The sequence below is a fragment of the Amphiura filiformis genome, chromosome 11 (genome assembly GCF_039555335.1).
Source record: "Amphiura filiformis chromosome 11, Afil_fr2py, whole genome shotgun sequence".
Taxonomy (NCBI): Eukaryota; Metazoa; Echinodermata; class Ophiuroidea; order Amphilepidida; family Amphiuridae; genus Amphiura; species Amphiura filiformis.
This window is the reverse complement of record NC_092638.1, coordinates 63543512-63565057: the sequence shown is the minus strand read 5'-3', so window position 1 is coordinate 63565057 and position 21546 is coordinate 63543512. Positions and strand designations below refer to the sequence as shown.

At 37.0% G+C, this 21546-nt stretch overlaps 1 protein-coding gene across 1 annotated transcript in view; it reads right to left on the bottom strand.

Moving 5' to 3' along the window:
* LOC140165131 (membrane-associated phosphatidylinositol transfer protein 2-like) overlaps nt 1-21072 on the bottom strand; it is a 104614-nt gene extending 83542 nt beyond the window's left edge. Inside the window, exons 1-2 of the mRNA XM_072188566.1 lie at nt 20677-21072; nt 3025-3194 (exon numbers count right to left, since the gene is read on the bottom strand). Coding sequence (XP_072044667.1) covers nt 3025-3102 — 78 coding nt within the window. The 5' untranslated portion in view covers nt 3103-3194; nt 20677-21072. The remainder of the gene's footprint in view (nt 1-3024; nt 3195-20676) is intronic.
* Nucleotides 21073-21546: the final 474 nt, after the last annotated feature.

Below are 21546 nucleotides of genomic sequence, written 5' to 3'. Positions count from 1 at the left end.
GATTCAAACATTCATACAGGAACCTTTTGTGAAAATTTATTCCCAGATTGTCGCTGAAATCTATCTTGGGTTAGTCACTTAGTAGAGAGAACTACTACAGACCAAATGCTTTTTAAATCCATGTTAACATGATCAGCAATGAATTGGAAGCATTCCAAACTTACATAGGAACATGATTGAGCATATAAACTGTCACAACCCATAATGCATGGCCTACACAATTCCAGAAAATACAGCACTTAATTTTAGGGATTAAAAAATTATTATCCTGTTTTGCCCAATGAAACATTGGGTAAATCCTAATCCTTTAGTTAGTTCTAATAAGTGGCAATAAAAGTCAAATTTTAATATTTGGTCAATTTTTGGAAATAAGGACCAAAAACATGCATTTTAAGGGCATTTTATTTGTTTTTGTTTTATTTTTTTGTACATGCTGAGACAATGGGAAAACACATTTTCTTATCTTTTTCATAACCAATTATCAAAAGTTACATAACCTATTAAAATTATGAGCTAACTTTCACCCTATACTCAAGATTTTGAATGCGTAAACTTGTGTGCGCGCCTGTTCAGTATCATAAATAAGCATAAAGATAGGGCTTTACCCACAGAGTTTTGACTACGATAGTCTGAATTTGTACAGCCCTGTATATAACACTATACTGGATTGTCATTCATGGGCACCAAAATAGTGTAAATCTGGCAATTTATTTGGCAACAGTCCAAAATCAAACAAATATTGGTGTCTACAAGAATGAGTCTTAAATGGTTTGCTTATAAATGTAGCCTTTAGTATGTGAAATTGGTTCCGTACATTAGTATATAATGACATAACGATTGCATTCAATATTCTTAAATTTAAAAATCAAAGTTTGGAAAAAATATTTTAAAAGTAATTGTAAACCAATTTTTTGTTTTTTTTTCGTATTGTGCTTGTTAATTTTCAAGACATTTATCTGGATAGAAGAGGTGGCTTCAATAGCATGTTGTGAACAACTATTATTGTGTGACTGAATGAATTTTTTTCTTTCACACAAAACCAGAATTTTACTCACGATTGATGGTTTCATATTATACAGTATTATTGTGTACATTCCATTTTTTTAAAACACTTATTCATTAATTTTGCCATGTCACTGTGAACACAGATTCTGCTGAAGGACAAACTAGAAATTATGCATTTAGATTCTTACAATATTTCAGAAGTCAGACCCATCATTGAGCTAAATAAATCAATCCACCTTGTGTATGTATACGCCCCCTCAAAAAATATAGAAATATATGAATAGGTGTGTAATGTACATGGCATCACATATTATTACAAGCATAAAAACATCAATTTCAAATAATCAGCCCTTTTCTATGAAAGGAGTGCCACTTAAACTTGAACCCTATTGTGTTTTGTCTATTGTCCCAATCAGAGTTGAATCAAATAATATTGAGCATAAATAATGTTTTTTTTCTTTTGCAAAATATGACTTTAAAGGTGACAAAATAAGGCAGACAGACAAATATATTGAGAAAACGTTAACTACCATTAGGCCAAAAAAAAAATTGTTGTGTTGTCCTCAAATGGAAAAATGGGAAAGTTGGGGGGGGCGGTGGGATTTTTTTTTTTTTTTTTTTTTTTTAACCTTCAGATTTTAAAAAATCCCCTCAAATATTAAATAATGCTTCTTCAATTAGGTAATAAAAGTTATGTATATTATTGGGGCAAGGAATCCAATTACTAGACTGAAATTTCAGTGCCTCAAGACAAGCGGTTCCGTTTATATGATAGGAAATGAGGTACATCCTAGCGGTACCTTATTTCTTATCATATATAACGAACCACTTGTCTTGGGTCACTGAAATTCCAGTGTAGTTATTGGATTCCTTGCCCCTATAATATACATAACTTTTGTTACCAGTGTGTTATTAGTTTTTGAGAAAAATGCAAAAATAGACACATTTTTATCGAGGGGTGTAGTAATAAACACAAGGGATTAACATTTTTCGAGCAAAATAGACAATATGTTACAAGTTGGAACTTTTTTATGAAAAGATAAGGCTGTTATTTCAAATTCTTGTAACTTTTCCATTCACTGCAACAGGAATCTTTCACAACAGTGTCAGAGTCAGTTTGAGGAATATCCATGTACAATAGCCTAGTTATGACAACACTCAGATAGACAAAATTTGAACAGACTACTATTAACTTCACATGCTGGTCCATGGGGGCCAAAGGCGGCAAATTTGAAACTTCATAACTTTAGAACTAAGTATGCTAGACCTTTGATGTTTTCAGTAAATGATAGCCTATTGTATATGTAATGTAATAATTACAGCCCGGAATTACAGTAAGACAATTTTAAAAAATGCCTCCTTTGGCCCCCATGGACCAGATCATGTCACAATTAAATACATAGATTGGAACGTTCTGTACCTTAGCCCTCTCTACTTGCTTGACAGCCCTCGAATTAAGGATCTGAAGGGGCACAGCAACTTTTTTAGGGCAAGTTGATAATTGCCTTGGATTTTCACTGAAAAGGCAAGGCAGCACGGCAGTTTGTAATATTTCAAGAGGGCATCATGGCAACTGTTGAAAATTTGAGAAGGGCACCAAGGCAATTTCTCAAAAGTGAAGAAAACACACACAAACATAGATAGATTATTTTATAATGAAAGGCCAGGGCTGGGGCACCAACGGCAACTTCATTAGAGGGCACGGCAAGTGACTGCCTTGAGTAAAGGACATATTTTGAGGGCATTACGGCAGTGGGGTTGAGCACCCACGGCAAAATGCCATGGGTGCCGTGGGTTAATTCGAGAGCTGTTGCTTGAATTCAACTAACGCAGGTACAGCATTCGGAGCTGGCGACATCGCTTATCTGAGCGTACATGGTACGTTCAACTAGTCAGCATTACGTGCTAACTTCTTTTTGTGTACACTCCCCTATCTGCGACATGACGACCACTGGATGGTTGTCTTCTGGTAGGTTGGTTCATTGACTGTGTCATGATAAGCATGTAAAGCACTCTTACCTGTATCATATAGAGCTGTGCAATCCTGTATTCTTCCACACTCAGTGGTAGAGGGATGCGGTACTCCTTAATCAACATGACGACCACTGGATGGTTGTCTTCTGGTTGATTGATTGGTTGGTTGGTAATAGACCTCAACCTTATTCAGTTTTTGTTTTACCTGTCCATATCTGTAAGTAAAAATAAAGAAAATATTGATAAAACACTAATTTACGATTAATTTCAAAACTTACTGTTTGTTAAAACAAAGTCAGTGTCTCTTTCATTCGGCGCAGGTTCAAATCGCTTGCATTTGCTCAAAGTGCTGGCGTACACATGCATGCATTTTAAGATGCCACATACAAGCCAGCGCGTACAGCTGCCTCAATGCGTTGATGTCACTGCCACATCAGGGTGAAAAATGGTATACATTTCGTATATATCCCTTTCAATATGATATTAAAACCTGTTACAATATAATGATGAACACTTAATTTGTTAGTCACTGTCCATTGAGCATATAATTTGAGGAAAATTTTCATACATACATGTATACATACATGTTCATAGAATTGACTACGATATCAAAATTGCTTTTTAAACTGTGATGTATCATGGTACCAGTAGATTTCTGCTATATCATGGCTTTTATCTCCACGCAGTAATAAATAACCTTGGTTGGAAACATATCGGATACACACAGGATGTTGTTCAAAACCATCACAATGAATTTGATCATGTAAACTGCTGTGTCTTGCTAATTTGATAGCTATCTGGCAATATGTACATACTCTAAGAACCATACTTTTCATGTTCAGAACATGTGTGACCTATATTATTCTAAAAGATTGTACATTATGGCTTTAAATGTGTCTAATTCCCACACAGATGAGGCTCATGATCAGCTACATATGACGTCAGGATTCCCACACACATTCCCACCAAATGTAAGTGAATTTGGAAGATTTTGAGAATTTCATGTCCCAAAGTAACCAATGGTTAATGCTCTGCGTGCTAGCCATGCGCTTCAACGGAAAAAGTTCAAATGTTGAAATGTTGAAATATTTTCTCAAAAAATCAAAAGCTATCTTTAGAACTACTGAACCAATACAAGGCTTGTTTGTACTCATTTTAATACATTTTTCATGCTGATTCCAAATATGGTCATGAAAATTTACATTTCTGACATTTCTGAATTTTTAAAAAAATTTTGAAACTTGTCGTCTGCAGTCGACACCCGCGTGAAGAGAGTTAAGACAAATATTGGGGAATTTCTTGATGATTGCATACATCATGTTTATTTGTTATGTGATCAAGCAAAAACTTATTATTGGTCTGCAAATTTGATTTGATATGATGGTTTTCTGTTTTATACAGGGTGTCTCTGAAAGACTGGTACCAGTTTGGGTTCCTTTGCTTACTTGCAAAGATAAATCAATACCCAAATCGAAACTTAGAAACACAAAGTATGGGGTTTTACCAGTACTCTCCTTTTTAAATCATTCTTAAAAAGGTAAACAAACAACAATAACAACTACTTAATAACAAACAACAACAACAACTTAATAACAAAATACAGGGATTTCCCAAAATTTCATGAGACAGATTTTGTCCATGGGTGATTATTTGGTACACACACATCCAAGACTTATGTTGCGGGGTAAAATCACTCGCAAACAGAGTAAAGAGTAAATGATTTAAAAAGAATACTATTGGAAAAACCCCATTCTGAGTTTCAGTTTGGATATTTATCCTTGTATTAAGGGTACATGCAGTATTGTTGGTCGAAGCAGCCAAAACATCGATTTTCATTGTCTAAATCAATATATTATTGAAAAATAACACTTTGATGTTTTGCAAAGGTTCATTCTACAAATCATACTTTGAAAACTTGCTTATTGTTGTTAATGAGTTATGTATACAAAAATGTTGTTGTTTCAGCCCTCTTTACAACATAACTCAAGAACCACAGGACCTACAACAGTATATCTGTCTTGTCTGTGATATTTTAATTCTTCTACAAACTCGCTATGAAATGATCAATGCAATTTTTGCCAAAGCTCACTTATTCGCAAGATGCTGTGACCTACCAAATCACAACAGTTTAAAATAGTTGCTAACCTTAAAAGTAAGCTAAGGAGGAACATACACTATCTCCGGTACAAATTTGACATCAGAGACACCCTGTATACAACAGAAAACCAAACCATCATAACAAAATCAATTTTCCTGACAAATAATAAGTTTTCGCTTGCTCACATAACATCTAACATGATGTATGTAACATCCTGTACTAAATGCAATGAAGACATTAATACAGTACCAGAGTACCACAGGTAGTACTTCAAATGTGCATTTTTGTTTGCAATAAACTGCAATGGGGCTCATTGAGACAAGTGCCAACACATTCCATTAATGTAGGCCTGCTAAGAATACGCGATTTTGGAGGCCAAAAAACGCACTCCGATTTTCCAAAAAACGCGATTTCCGCCAAAAACGCATAAAATCTAAAAAAAAAAAAAAAATAAAAAATTTTTTTTTTTTTTTTTTTTTTATTTTTAATTTTTTTTTTTTTTGGGCCTAACATCAAGTGCTACCATCATTAAAAAAAATTTGAAAAAAATTAAAAAAATAAAAATTAAGAAAATAAAAAAATGAAAAAAAACCAAAAAAATTGCGCTTTAAAAAAAATATTTTGCGGATTTAGAGAGTCCCTTGACCTAGAAATGGCAATCATTTGTGGTTGATTTTTAAAAAATTGGAAAAAAGATACAAAAAAATTACAAGTTTGTATCCAAATGGGACCAATTTGTAACTTGTGTTCACTGCATAGTCTATTGAAGATATAAAAATGCATTGGTTTTGTACACAAGTCTATATCTTAGATAGATTTTGAAGTGAACACAAGATACAAATTGGTCCCATTCGGATACAAACTTGTAATTTTTTTGTATCTTTTTTCCATTTTTTTTTTTTTTTAAATGATGGTAGCACTTGATGTTATGTCCAGGGACCCTCCAAATCCCAGAAAAAAATTAAAAATCGCAAAAAAAAAAAAAAAAAAAAAAAAATATTTTTAGATTTTTTCAAAATGTCAAAAACGCAATTGGAGCCAAAATACGCAAATTGCGGCGCAAATAACGCAATTGCGTATTCTTAGCAGCCCTACATTAATGCAAGCGATAGCATCTCAAACATGCTCATCTGTCATGGCAAAGTTCCTTCAACTTTGTACTAGATTTTGACAATTTTATGTCACTACCATTCGCAAGATGCTGTGAACTAACAAATCACAACAGTTTAAAATAGTTGCTAACCTTAAAAGTAAGCTAAGGAGGAACATACACTATCTCCGGTACAAATTTGACGTCAAAGACACCCTGTATACAACAGAAAACCAGCATAACAAAATCAATTTTCCTGACAAATAATAAGTTTTCGCTTGCTCACATAACATCTAGCATGATGTATGCAACATCCTGTACTCAATGCAATGAAGACATTAATACAGTACCAGAGTACCACAGGTAGTACTTCATATGTGCATTTTTGTTTGCAATAAACTGCAATGGGGCTCATTGAGACAAGTGCCAGCACATTCCATTAATGCAAGTGATAGCATCTCAAACATGCTCATCTGTCATGGCAAAATTCCTTCAACCCCAATGTATCTATGGGTTTACACCCTTGTGTTGAGTATGGATTGATGAACTATGCCACTGGAAATGAGACCATTTTTGGTTCAAGTTGTCATATCTGTAGCTGTGTTTTTTTGTTTTTGTTTTGTTTTGGGTTTTTTTGCATAATAATTTTGTACTATTTGGCTGCATTTTTTTGCATAATAATTTTGCACTATTTGGCGGCATTGCTGTATCATCTATTGTTTGCTTGTCCATTGATAGATGGGTGATTCACTCAATAAAAGTTGTTTAGTTGTGTTTTCCCAAAAAAGAGACCAGAGACCACCAAAATATAGTTTTACTATCTTTTTTATACCAGTTTTTAAATCTATATATTTGATCCATCATATTTATTTGATTTATTTATTACACTTCATGCTTCATTGAATTTGGCTAGCTTGTCTATAATCACTGAAAAAACTAATAGTACCAGTATCAACCATTTTTGTGCAGCATGTACAAGGAAGGAACTGCAATGTTGGAATATAATGTATTCTTTTAACACTTGAGAACATTCCTGCAATCTTATTGGTTCTTGCCCATGTGATATGACACGATATATAATACGGTTCAGCGCATGTGCCAGGACTCGAATTTTAGGGAGACCACCAAGGCCCATTGCCTGCCCTTTTTCAGGTGCAGTGGCGCCGGGCAGTGGCGGCGCCAGGAATTTTTTTCGGGGCATTAGGGGGAAAAGTGAATTTCAGGGGGGCAAAATCAACAAATTTTGTGCAAAATTACCACAAAAAAGTGGAACATTTTGTAATTTTGGTTTTGGGGGGGGCAACAGGGGGCAAGAGTTCTGACTGGGGGAATTTGCGCCGCCACTGTCAGGGTGCCCCCAAAAATAAAATTCAAGGCCTGTTGTGTGCATTGACGCCATACTCGTACTCGTTATTTTAACCAATTGGATGCGCATAGCAACAATGAGACTGATCGATTCCAAGCTTTTTAAGTAATTCCTTGTAAAATGTAGGATTTAATTTGATTAAAATTTGGTATACTTGTGATATTCTTATTTGAATTGTTAAAAAGAATGAGAATAATTGGCTTAAAACAACTCAGCTTCATCTCATTGTTTTCCTTCAAATAATGACGTCACCCGTATTGTACGAGACGATAGATGCACAACAGCAGCTAAAAACAATACCTTTATGCTCTACATAATATCAATATTGTAAATGTTATAGTTTATACCCAAGACAATACTTCCTAAAAGAAAAAGCCATATCACTCAAGTCAAAATGCCTGCCAAACTAATGGGATAAAACATGTCATTGTGACATGCCTGTACACCCACTTGTTCTCATGGGCTTATAGCATGCCATGCAATACCTAGAAACTGTCACTGATACTCGCTCTGATATGGACGTCACCGTCAAATCTGACAATAGCTTGACGTCATGTCAAAACTACAAGGGAATGCGGAGTGAGTGAGTGAGGAATCCGCTTTGTCATAGATATACTAAGGATTTAGTGCCAAGAAACTAGGATCCACAACATGCTCCTCTATCAGGGGCACAGTTCTTAAACCCCAATACATTTGTACATTCATTGAATGACCTTTGAAAATTTGGGTACAAAAACTCATACTCTGCAACTTGAGGTCAAATTTTGCATTATGATTATGTAATTGAGGTTATTGGACTATGCCATTGGGATGAGGCTATTGTGGTCCATAGTGAAAGCCCCACCTGCAATAGCTGCCCTATAGACATTTGACCATTTTTGTATTCTTTATTGCACACTTATTGACAATATGACGCCTGGCGGCTATTGTAGATGAGACCATTTTTCCACTAATCCATGATATTATTGTATGAATTAGAAAGCTGTTCTCATTATTGCAAAGAATCTTTTTTTTTTTGCCTATGGGATGCAATTTGTGAGTGGATGCAAAGAGTTGTATCTGCATGAAGACTGTCATAAGAAGGTCAACATCAGAGAAGGTATCTTACCCTTCCCAGAATTCTTTGCAACATGACGCATCACCTCACTACATCAAATGACACTACTATTTCTTTGTACAGATTGCCTTTGTTTTCATGTTGAGAATAGACTGGCTAAACATGGGTCAACAGTCAAGAAATAATCATATTCTGCAAGATCTAGATGCGCTCTGTTCATTGTACTTTCTGTCAATATCGACCCATGTGATAGCATATCATTACAGAGTTAAAATTAAGTAAAACTTAAAATTGGAGAAATGCATTATGGGAAGTGTTAGACATCTTCTCTGTGTCAACATTACCCAAGGGAGTGTACATTTGTCAAAATAACCTTGCATTTGAGATGCAGCAATTCAATTCAAGACATGGTAAAATATATATTGCCGTCTGGTTTCCTCTCCTATAAAGTATAGCCACCAAAAATGATCCTCCTTGTTTACTATAACTCACTAAACTGACACTTCTAACAAAACCAGCTGTTCCTCCTCACACCTTTTACAATTAAAATTGTTCAACAACAAAAAGATCTGAGCTGTAAAATTAATCCTCAATATTCATATTTTGTTTGATTCTTGTCATGTTCTTCTCAGAAATGTCTAGTTTAATGCAAACTGTGAAAAGTTATCTTTGTAACTCAGTCGGTAAAAAGACAAGCAGACTGGCCGAGCCTTAACCTTTTTTTTGCTTTAGCTACTGATCATAATTTGTGCATCGTGACAAATGCGATGGACACCCACTTATTTGAGGGGACATTTCAAATAGTGTGTAGATCGACTGCAGCTATCTACAGCAGATAGTGTGCAGCTATATTCAGTAGACAGTTTGCATCTACATGTGTATATACAGCTTTTTTTTTTATAAACAGCATATAGTGTACAGCTTATAGTGCAGCTGTCTACATCAGATAGTATGCACTTTGCACCTTTCTTCAGTGGATAGTTTACAGCTGTACAGACAATTTAGAGCTATCTACAGTAGATAGTATACAGCATCTACAGCAGATAGTTTACAGCATCTACAGTAGAAAGTATACATCATCTATAGCAGATAGTTTACAGCATCTACAGCATATAGTTTACATCACCTACAGCAGATAGTATGCAGCTATCTTCAGTAGACAGTGTGCAGCTATCTTCAGTAGATAGTTTTGCAGCTATCTTCAGTAGATAGTGTGCAGCTATCTACAGCAGATAGTTAACATCATCTACAGCAGATAGTTTACATCATCTACAGCAGATAATGTAGTTATCTTCAGTAGACAGTGTGCAGCTATCTTCAGTAGACAGTGTGCAGCTATCTTCAGTAGATAATGTGCATCTATCTTCAGTAGACAGTGTGCAGATATCTTCAGTAGACAGTGTGCAGCTATCTTCAGTAGATAGTGTGCATCTATCTTCAGTAGATAGTGTGCAGCTATCTTCAGTAGATAGTGTACAGTTATCTTCAGTAGACAGTGTGCAGCTATCTTCAGTGGACAGTGTGCATCTATCTTCAGTAGATAATGTGCATCTATCTTCAGTAGACAGTGTGCAGCTATCTTCAGTAGACAGTGTGCAGCTAGCTATCTTCAGTAGACAGTGTGCATCTATCTTCAGTAGATAATGTGCATCTATCTTCAGTAGACAGTGTGCAGCTATCTTCAGTAGACAGTGTGCAGCTATCTTCAGTAGACAGTGTGCATCTATCTTCAGTAGACAGTGTGCAGCTATCTTCAGTAGATAGTGTGCAGCTATCTTCAGTAGATAGTGTGCAGCTATCTTCAGTAGATAGTGTGCAGCTATCTTCAGTAGACAGTGTGCAGCTATCTTCAGTAGATAGTGTGCAGCTATCTTCAGTAGATAATGTGCAGCTATCTTCAGTAGATAGTGTGCAGCTATCTTCAGTAGATAGTGTGCAGCTATCTTCAGTAGATAGTGTGCAGCTATCTTCAGTAGATAGTGTGCGGCTATCTTCAGTAGATAATGTGCAGCTATATTTAGTAGACAGTGTGCAGATAGTTTACAGTAGATAGTTCACAGCTATCTTCAGTAGATAGTTTGCAGGCTTGCAGCTATCTTCAGTAGATAGTTTACACCTATAGACAGACACAGTTTAGGGCTATCTCAGCTTTGTCAACTTGTGTGGGCCAAACTAAATTGCAAAATTAACAAACACATGTTTAACGGTTTTAAAATTGTAATGTTACACTGGTCCACATTTTGTGACACTCTCTGCAGTCAGTCTACTCTGAAGTACAAAGTAACAACGCGGACGCACACATTGTGCCGACTTTGAAGGCATGCATACCTGCAGTAGAGACGCAGCACTGTTAACGCGCGCGTTGTCACTTTGTGGACAAACTGTAAAGGGCCGTTCATACTACGCCGCAATTGTTTTGCAGTTTTGCCACACAGCAACGTACTGCAAAATACTGCATTGTGGTATCGCAATAAAGTTAAATATATTTGAACTTTGAAATGCGACGAGTTGCGATGAGTTGCAGTAAAAATTTATCGATATATCGGCAATGCACGACATCCGCAAATCAATTGCGACGTAAGACTGCCCAATATCATGGATGGATTGATTGATGTTGAAATCAGCACTGAGTAGGTCTTGATGACTTTAGTAACAACATTCCACAGGCTCTGTGTGTCTTGATGACTTTGGTTAGAACATTCCACAAGCTCTGTGAGCCAGCAGGATAGTGTATCAGCAGGCCCACAGTGATTTTTATGGCCTTTTGGCCAGAGCTTGCCACCTTATTTCAAACACTGCATGTAACTTCAACTACTGTATATAGCTGAACACTGCAGATAGTAGTATTATTTTAAGAATAGAAGGCTAGCTATCTACTGTAGATAGCTGTACACTATCCACTCTAGGCAGCTGTGCATATCTAGAAAATGGCTGAAAACGAAATGACTGGCAGACGCGTTTGTCCTGATTAGCGCATAAAAAGAACCAATTCACACCTTGATCATGTGATGCTACACAACTTGTTCAGTAAATGAGGTACCAATATTTCATGACGCGATTCAATTAGCCAATCAGAAGCCTACTTTCATGTTTACACCAACCAGGTTGTACACTTGCTGAAATAGGCAACGGGTGCGAAAGACAGCGGGTAAGTAGTCTACTCCTACATCTTTTACATGAGCATGCATGGGTACATTGCACCATACATGGCACTGTACACAACTAAATTGCAAGATTACCCCAGCCCTCAAGATCTTATAGATTAACCAGGTTGTACACTTGCGAAAATAGGCAACAAGAGTGAAAGGCACCAAATAGTCTACAATGCACCATCTACTCCTACATCTTTTACATGAGCATGCATGGGTACATGGCACAGTACATGGCACTGTACACGACTAAATTGCAAGATTACCCCAGCCCTCAAGATCTTAGAGATTAACCAGGTTGTACACTTGCTAAAATAGGCAACAAGAGCGAAAGGCACCTGGTAAATAGTCTACAATGCACTATCTACTCCTACATCTTTTACATGAGCATGCATGGGTACATGGCACCGTACATGGCACTGTACACGACTAAATTGCAAGATTACCCCAGCCCTCAAGATCTTAGAGATTAATAAAAGATGCATGCCATTTGCACTGATGTCATCCTGTCTGGAACTTTTCCTACTTACATGTAACTTGGTGATATCTGATCATCTACACCCACACACTCCAGCAGCTGTATCAGTTCAAGTGACAATCAATGCATTTACTTTATATTCAAAGATGCACCCACAATATCCTAGTCCTCCCTAGGGTTGCCAGAAGTTTTTTCAGATCAACGGTGTGGCAAGCACCACGCCAAAGTGCCACCCATGCGGCCGGGCGATACTCAAGTAGCCCATTTTCCAGTTTTGAAAGAAAAGACACCCAAAATCATAATATTTGGGTACTTTTAGATCTGAATTTAGTAAGAAATAACCTAATTTGGGTGGAGGATCACTTCATTGAGTACACTTTCAATACAATCATGTGCCCAAGGCTGGTGTAGCTTTAATCATATGCAAAATCAACCTAATTTGGGCACATTTCAGACACTCAGCCCAGGGTGTACTCCGACCCCTGGGGATAGCTGGTTTGTGCCACAAATTGTGGGTTCGCCCCTGCAATACTTTATGATCGATCAGTGGTTGTGAAATACTTGAAAAGGGTCATTCAGCAGTGCGGTGACTCGAAAATCAGTAGAAAGGAAATTACATTCAGAATAATTCCATCAACTTTTGAAACTGTCAAAAGTCAGTAGCCCTTTTTTAATAAAGTAAGGTAACTTTTTCTACGGCCCAGCAGGGGATATAAAAGTAGCCCAATTGGGCAGAAAAGGCACTCTGTGGCAACCCTTTTTCCTCCCACAAACAGGGAACCTACTAGCTTTTCTTTGAAGCTGAACCTACTACTACTATACCACAGAATAATGTACCTTGCCCATGCTAGATAAACGCCCACGCATTCGCTTGTGTCTGAAGTACTCTAAATCTATGTGAGCATTAACTGCAGTGCATTGACGAGGTACAGGTATATACCCATGTCATAATATAAATACTACCTTCCCTGAATTGTGCGTTTGAACATTTTAGTATAAACCGCATACCTCTAATAACGCCCACACACTTTCATATAACAGTACTTACTGATTTTGTGGCAATGTTAATGCACATTAAGCCCAACATGTAATGGATACTTTATAATTAAGGTGCTTAATGCATAAAATTGAATACGATATATGAAATTGATGAGCCTGTGGAGGTCCGTCTATGTACAGGTGGAAAGCATGTTGAATTTGAAAGTTACAAATAAAGATGCATGCTACAAATATAACTCTGCCTTTCTGGGAACTAGCAAGCAAATTTGAGCAAATATCAGGAAATATTTGGTCAGTTAGAACTGTTCAAAAGGCAAAAAATGTGTTTGTTTGCCTTCAAGATATTAAAATTTGGAGGGTCAATAGGTCAATCTTTTTATTTCACAAATGCTCTTCCTCCATTTGGATGGAAAGTGAAACTACATCTTACAGTGTAATTTTATGCCTATTTTTGCATTTTTCTCAAAAATTATAGCACATTGGTGACAATTAAGATATGTATAGGGGCAAGGACTACAACTACTGCACTGAAAATTCAGCAACTCAAGGCAAGTAGTTATTGATCAAATATTGGGTTTCCCTCATTTTTGACTGTAACCCCACAACTGTTGTCTGTGCTGAAATAAAATTTACAGTGAAGTAGTTGTAGTCCTTGCCCCTATAATATACATATCTTACTTGTCCCCAATGCACTAGTTGTAGTCCTTGCCCCTATAATATACATATCTTACTTGTCCCCAATGCACTATCATTTTTAAGAAAAATGCAAAAATAGGCACAAATTTGGACAGGGGTGTAGTACCCCCTTAAAGCTATTGTACACCTAATGTAGCTTCAAAACACTCAAAATATACACTAAGAAATTATTACTACACTTTACTACACAATTTTATGAGTTTGCAAAGGTTTTCATGTTTTTTGGGTCGGTCGCTTGTTGTGAGCAAACAAACAATTTTTTTTTGCCCAACTAGGAGTGCTTTCTGCTGTTCTCGCTATCAAAATAGCTTTGGATGTACAATTGATGTATTAAACCCCACAAATACATCAATTTCTGTGATAACTACATAGTACAGTATGAATTAATTGCATTTTACAAATCGTTCCAACTGCCAATTCATTATCTGCCTTCTGAAGATTTTCTGAGAAATATGGAGTTCCAATGCCCATGTCCTTTTTTGTATGCCCTGTGAATATTACCCTTTATGTACAGTACAGACTATACATGTTTCTATGCAGGGAGATAGCCATACCTGGGCAGTACCTTCATGGTCTGTGCATATGAGCAGCATTATGAGCACTAGACTGGCCACCAGTCTCGGTTCGGTTCCATCTCTGGATAATGTAACAATAAATAATTACGTAATGCCCTATGAAAAAAATGCCAACTCCCCCCCTTATTTTCTTCAATGCCAAAACCCATTCCTCTTCATCCACAAATCGACGCCACTAATTACCCCCACCACAGTCAACCATGCAGCAATATAGAAATATACTCAGTATTATAAGTGAACGCGAAAGTCCATTGAGCGCTGATTCCGAGACTGGTCCAATCTGTTAGAGATCTCACTTCCAAATATTCGCTCAACGGCACGGTGATTCCGATGTCAATTACGAAAGCCCCGCCCCAGTTTCAATTCAAATATGGTAGCACAAAGCTATGCCGGGATGTGACGCAAGATCGGATGGGACACTTGTCAACAACTGAGAGGCATTGAGCTCAAGTGGCCCGCGTCTGATAGACCCATGGTACGCGCAATAATAAAAAAGGCAACCACTGACTCGGACTTAGGCCTATTGTCCATATTGCGTACATTATCGCGTGCGGTTTGCAAATGTTTGCACATTATTTAGCTAGGAAGCCTTTTCAAATATCCCGCTGCCAAGCTGCGTTGATTGGTCGGATACAATATCGTTGTTTAGTCGCTACACAAACGTTAATGTAGTGAAAACATGGACGTGGTATATAGAAAGATTGCGTGACTCCAAATCCGTAAAAGTGAACTTCCAGCAGTTTGTGGGAGCTGGAAGTCAAATTGCCTACAGACTGGGAGGGTCCGTGTATTGGGTTGATTTTTAATGCTATGTAATCTACATTACCAGTCGTTCTCCACGGACCCGAGGGAGGGTCTATATGAGCACATTACACAGCCCTTTGAAGTTACGACAAAACAAAACAATACACCTATAATATGAAGTATTTATCAACAGGTACCATTCGACTTAATTAAGGGCTGAAGTAATGAAGGAGATGCCATTTGGAATAGTACTATAATTTGCAAGTCAAAATGGACATTTTTGCATATATAACAATGTTGTAGATAAAAAGAAAATGGACATCTATTAATACAAAAACTTCATGGGATGCCAATGGGTTGCTCTCTTGCAAACAAATCCTTAGACATGGGTCCCTATTTTTTGCTGGAAAATCATATGGAAAGCTTTCTATACAAAAACAATCTACGCACAGTTTCTACCTCGATACACCTGAGCACACATTTTCATCCAAGAGCTCTCAAGCAAGCAGTCTTTGATTACACTACACAGTTGAGTGCATAGCAATGTAAGAGCTGTGGAGCTTCTAGCTGGAAATTGGTCCTCTGTGATTGGTTTTTGTCGAAACCTCAAGTGTTCCCTTCATCCAATCAGAATTTTTTTTATATCAAATGAAAGCTAACACTTCCCCCTAAAAACACTTTTCGTCAGTAGGTCAACAGATAACACAATTCAATGTTTTTATATAGCAAGGCGAATATATGGTAAATCTGTTGAAATCTATCTGTCCAAGCACATCTTTTGACCAAAATGTAGGTTTTAAAAGTGAAAACCTCAAGTGATCCTTACAATATTTATTTTTCAAATTTTATGTCATTAAATGAAAAAGCACAGTTATATTGTCCATATACTAGCGTCCCTGGGCTAGCGTCATTAGAATGAGCAATGGCCCATTCTCTTTCAATTGCAAATCTTGTGCAAAAAGTTACTATTTTCGCCTGTTTTGTCATATGGTTGTAAATTCAATGGACTATGACTTTGCTAAAGAGCGCTTACAAAATTAATATGCCTTAGACATGGATCCGTTAGGGTATATTTTCGTCATTTATCACTGCCAGGTGAAAATATCAGGTTTTTTATCAAATCATTGAATATACACGTGTGTGTGTGAGATGTTTGCATTTGAAGGAAACTGACAACCAGGTTAAAAAGGCCTTGGTTTATGGGCGTAATACATTGGGGGCACTTCAATTTGAAATGGATATAGGTGTAGGGCTGGCACTTTTGCACTAAGGAGCATTTGGTGAGAGCAAAATGTACAAAATATGGGGTCATTGGGTGAGAGCATGATTTTTGGCATTCGGTGTGAGCAAAATGTACAAAATATGGGGTCATTGGGTGAGAACATGATCTTTTTCTTAAATGGAATCTTTGGGTGAGAACCGAAACAGCGCCTAAAAGACCTTCAAAACAGCGCCTAAAAGACCTTCAAATTTCTTTGTTTTTTCAAAATTAGTAACAAAATCAGTGATAAATGAAAGTTGCTGTTCAAATTGAACTTGTAAGGGTCTTTGGGTGACAGAGCAAATGGAAAAAGAGGGGGTACTGTACTGATATCCTCGGGCCACTCGGGGACATTATATTCATTGTCGTACTGTCAGTGTATTGTCCTCGCAGCTGTTTGCATGATGTGCATTATGAGTTGTCAAACTGAATTTACGCTCGATCGCTGAATCATCATCGGGAACCTGTCGTAATACGAGCACAGTCAGCACACTGACTGGCTTAGCAATTGTCCAAGTAGTTGGTTAGACCAATCAGACTATTACGTATCTACACTACCGAAGAAAGCCATCACATGCATTGATCAATTGGTTTACGATTGCAGGAAATGTGCACCAATCAATGATGCAACTAATTTTAACAGGTTATGGTGCCCGTCGGTAATTTTGCACACATCACGCCCCGATGCCATGTGCGTTCACTTTCTGCAAAAGCAGTCGAGTGGTATAAATTCAGCTTCACACCTATGATTTATGAACTGTATCTGACGTTTCTTTGCAACAGGATTCCATGAAATTGCCAATTTATGTCAGTTCCAGTAACTGTAACTCAGTATCTTTATTTATCATCAGGACGTTATTAGACACTGATAGATGTCATTATGTTTATGATAAACTCTGAAGTCTTGCTTAAACTAAATGAAGTTATTCTGCAGGATCGGTTAATTAATATATGTTTTAGGTAGAGTGTGATCACATGAGGGACGGACATCAATAGATTAGGTGTTTAATTAACCCTTGTTAAAATATATTCCTTTAAGTTAGGTTAATATAACTCTTCAACCAATAGTTACTTCAAGCATGAAAATGTTGCCACATGCGCATCAATTATTTCACTATACTGTACACAAATTTTCATGTGTGAGGGATGGAAATCAATAGAATAAGCAATCACCACCATCTTCAATTTTTCTTTTGAAACTTAAATACATAACATGTGTAATCAATATGCTTTTCATGAAAGTGTAATGTTCCCTCTCTTCAAAAAGTAAGAAATTTGACTCATTTTGTTTTCAAGGGGTCTATGAAGTGGGTCTAAGTTTATGTGAGGGATGGACATTTTCTTTGTGAGGGACGGACAGAATGTTATAAAATTTCAAATTTTCAAGATTTCTCCAAATCCACCACTAATGCAATCCTTGACATCTAAATGAAGTACAGTTGTCAAATTAATTAAAGTTCATTGTAAATGTAATACAATATACAGGGTGTCCCAGAAAAAATTACTGTGGGAATTAAATTGAACGTAAGTCGAGAAATATACACTAGAATCCAAACATTTAAAATGTAACACATAGTTTATTTTATTGTGCATCACATACGAAAATTTGATTTGATTCGGTTGATCGGTTGCGAAGAAATTAACGATTACATAATGCACGCATTAATGCAGTTCATTCCAAGTTTGATCAAAAGTCCCGGTCAAAAGTGCTTTTTTCATGACTCGCTCCCCGCTTCCTAAAGTTTGTGTATCTCATTACATGTAAATTTAGTCCACATTATCTATTCTATAATCCGGCGGTGTTATGTTATTCAAGCTTTCACTGAAGATGAATATCAGTTTGTCCGAGAAAACTTGGATTTCTGCAATTGAAAGCTTTCCATCTTTAATTCTTTAAGTTGTGCAAATGTGTTATATTTTAACTTTCCAAAGAACATTTGAGTCAGGAATGACAATGATCAAGTGCTTACAGATTTGTGTGTGATTTTTGATAGCATGCAACATTAATGTTGAAGTTTTAAAAGATTTAAACTTTGCATTACAATTTCTTGGAAATATTCCAAAAACATTAATGTGTGTGAGAATTTTTTAAGCCAGCTGGAATTCTTTCTGCAATAGTTATGTATCCAACATTTACATCAACATTAACGCAAAAAGATATACCGAGCATCATCTAATCTTACATGCAAGCTTTCAATATCGTGTAGGTTTTCAAATTTGAACAAAAATGTTTTGCAAAAAACAGATTGTTTAAAAAGAACGAAAAGGAGTTCACAGAACAAAATATGAAGCCCATTGACAGATAACCACTAGTGCGCATTGTAGTGAATGATCTTTCTCTCAAACTTGGAATGAAGTGAATTGACGTATGCGTTATGTAATTACTCATTTCTTCGCAATCAGTCAACCGATTCCAGTAAAATTGGCGTATAAGATGCAAAATAAGATGGGCTACACGATGATGTTTAGATTTTTGGATTGTGATGTCTATTTCTCGACTTACGTTCAAATTCATTCGCCCGGTCATTTTTTCTGGGACCCCCTTTATACCCCTCTAAATACTTGTGTAATGTGTGAAGGACGGACAGCTTGTTGGTGAGGGATGGACATATGATGGCCTAAATATCTTACTCAGTCAGAGTGAATTTCAAATAGTAATTTCAAATTACACAGAAGTTTTTACTTTATCTCATTGATATTTCCTGTGGCATATAATCCCTTTCAAAGACTAGAGCCCGGTGGGGTCACTCCTTCCTTGGCAGGGAGGGACGCATAGGACCGTTACCACAAGTATAAATTACCCCCTTTCACAGTCGATTTCAAGGACAAATCATGAAAATTTACCCTCTTTTTTACTCCAAAACAAGGACAAAATGGTAGTACTCTGGAATGCGGCGCTTTTGTGCTGGCGGATGAACGTGCGCATCTAGCGCCAGACATTGTACCACCATGCTTAGTCTTGTGGTTAGATTTTATTGATAAACAAGTATGATTGACAGTGTGTTTTAGAGAACGAAGTCTCGGGGTAAATAGGGGGTAAAGTTCTGCTTAAAATTGAAAGTCCATAGTCGGTTTTTCGGATAATAAACGGGCAGATTCTAAAATTAGAATTGTTCAGTATTGAAGTGTCATTATAATTATGCCATTATGATATGTTGCATTCAATAATATAAGTCTACGTACATGTAGGGCCTATACTTTACTTATACTGTCACAAATATAATTTATATAAACTTTTTCATAACCATTTTATACTAGTATTTTGATGTAATAAATATCAGTATAATTTCTAGTTCAACTGAATGCTTTCATCATGATTAAACATTTTTATTTATCAAAAATCGACTATGGCATAGTCTAACCGGGGACTAGAGAAGTATTTTCATAATAATGCAACATAATGTCCGTCCCTCACACTACAAATAATGCACGTAACTTTAGCAGCACGGAAAACACAAAATTTGCGATAAATTGATCTTTCTTCTTTTAGATTATTAAAACATAATCCTTTCCACCAAATTAAGCTTTGAATTGACAGGCGGTGATACAAGCAATAGAGGCCGTCAGCCTTTTCCGCAGAATCCGCCATCTTGTGGGTACTGCCATTCTGCATGTCATGCGTTAGACATTACGCCCCCGATTATGCGGAAGTCAAGCGTCAACACAGTGAGATTAGCAACAAGGCACTCCTTAGTCCGTACCCACAAGATGGCGGCATTGATGTCACAACGACTACCTCGAACCGTTGGGTATCTGTACTTTTCGCGATTTACCCTTTTCGTATTTGATGGGCACGTCACACCTAGTCCTGCCAGCAAGACTTCAGTCTTTATCATAAACATAATGATATCTACGGACTTGAAGTTTTGCAGCGGTACATAGGGATGCACTGTACGTTTAAGAAATCCAAACTAGGTATGACGAGTTACAGTTACTGGAACTAATGTCACACCGAGAGACGTGCCCAGACTGGTATACTTATAGTTATAGGCATGTGTACATACTTTGTTTGTTTGTTAAACCTGTGGTCATGCCGATAGGCCCGGACCGGGAGCTACCATGCAACATGGCAAACACAAGTTACACAACAACTAAAAATATACTATAAAATTATTTGTAAATTGAGCAATTCAATTTCAAACAACATAAACATTGAACAAACATCATTGAAACATGCAACTTACTTATCACTTATAACGCAAACACGTCAGTTGAATTCCTTCACTTCTTCGGTTTTTGGTACACTCTTGCTGTATTCCTCATACACTACAATGTACAATGTAGTCGATAGTCCACAGATACACACAAATGCAGTGCTAAACTCCAGCCGAAACATGTATCACTGCTCGCCCTGCATAGAAAAATACGCACGATCGCTGCAGTCCTCAGGCAGTGTAAATGAACGGGGAAATTCGCCCCACATTATCGCTGCAAAATATACAGATAATTACCGTTTGACGATACTTCATATACGGTGAATTACTTGCTCTTTACAAGCTACAAGCGAGGACAATTTTCTCTTTATTATTCGGGTTCGATAAATCAATAAATTTCATGATTTTTGGTGGCCATTCTGTCATCGGCACGTCAAAAGCTGAAATGAGATTTATTTTGTTGTTGTTGGTGTTGCCTGATCATTTACGAAATAATTTTCTATTTCTAATATTTGGCTTGTGAAATCGCCAACAAGAAGTCCTCATCTCAGAAAGAAACCCGGCCCCCAACTCAACCCAAAATTGGCAACCATTACCAAATAGCACGGAAAAGGGGTAATTTTTTTTTAGCTAGTGCCTATAACCCTTTTTTTTTTGCTCTTCACTTTTTCAAACCACCGAAAAAAATTTGGGTCAACCTTTTCGGGCTGTTGAGGAAGGGCGGCAAAATTGAATTTTCTTCAGCCCCGGGTAGGAGCGGCCACGATGCACGCCACTGGTTACCAAATCTTTCAAAGACCCCCTTTCCCTTTGCAATGATTTTTCATCAAATTTACCCCCCTTTTTCATGCAGAATCGAGGACAAATTTAGCCAAAAACAACCACTTTTTTGTGGTTTTC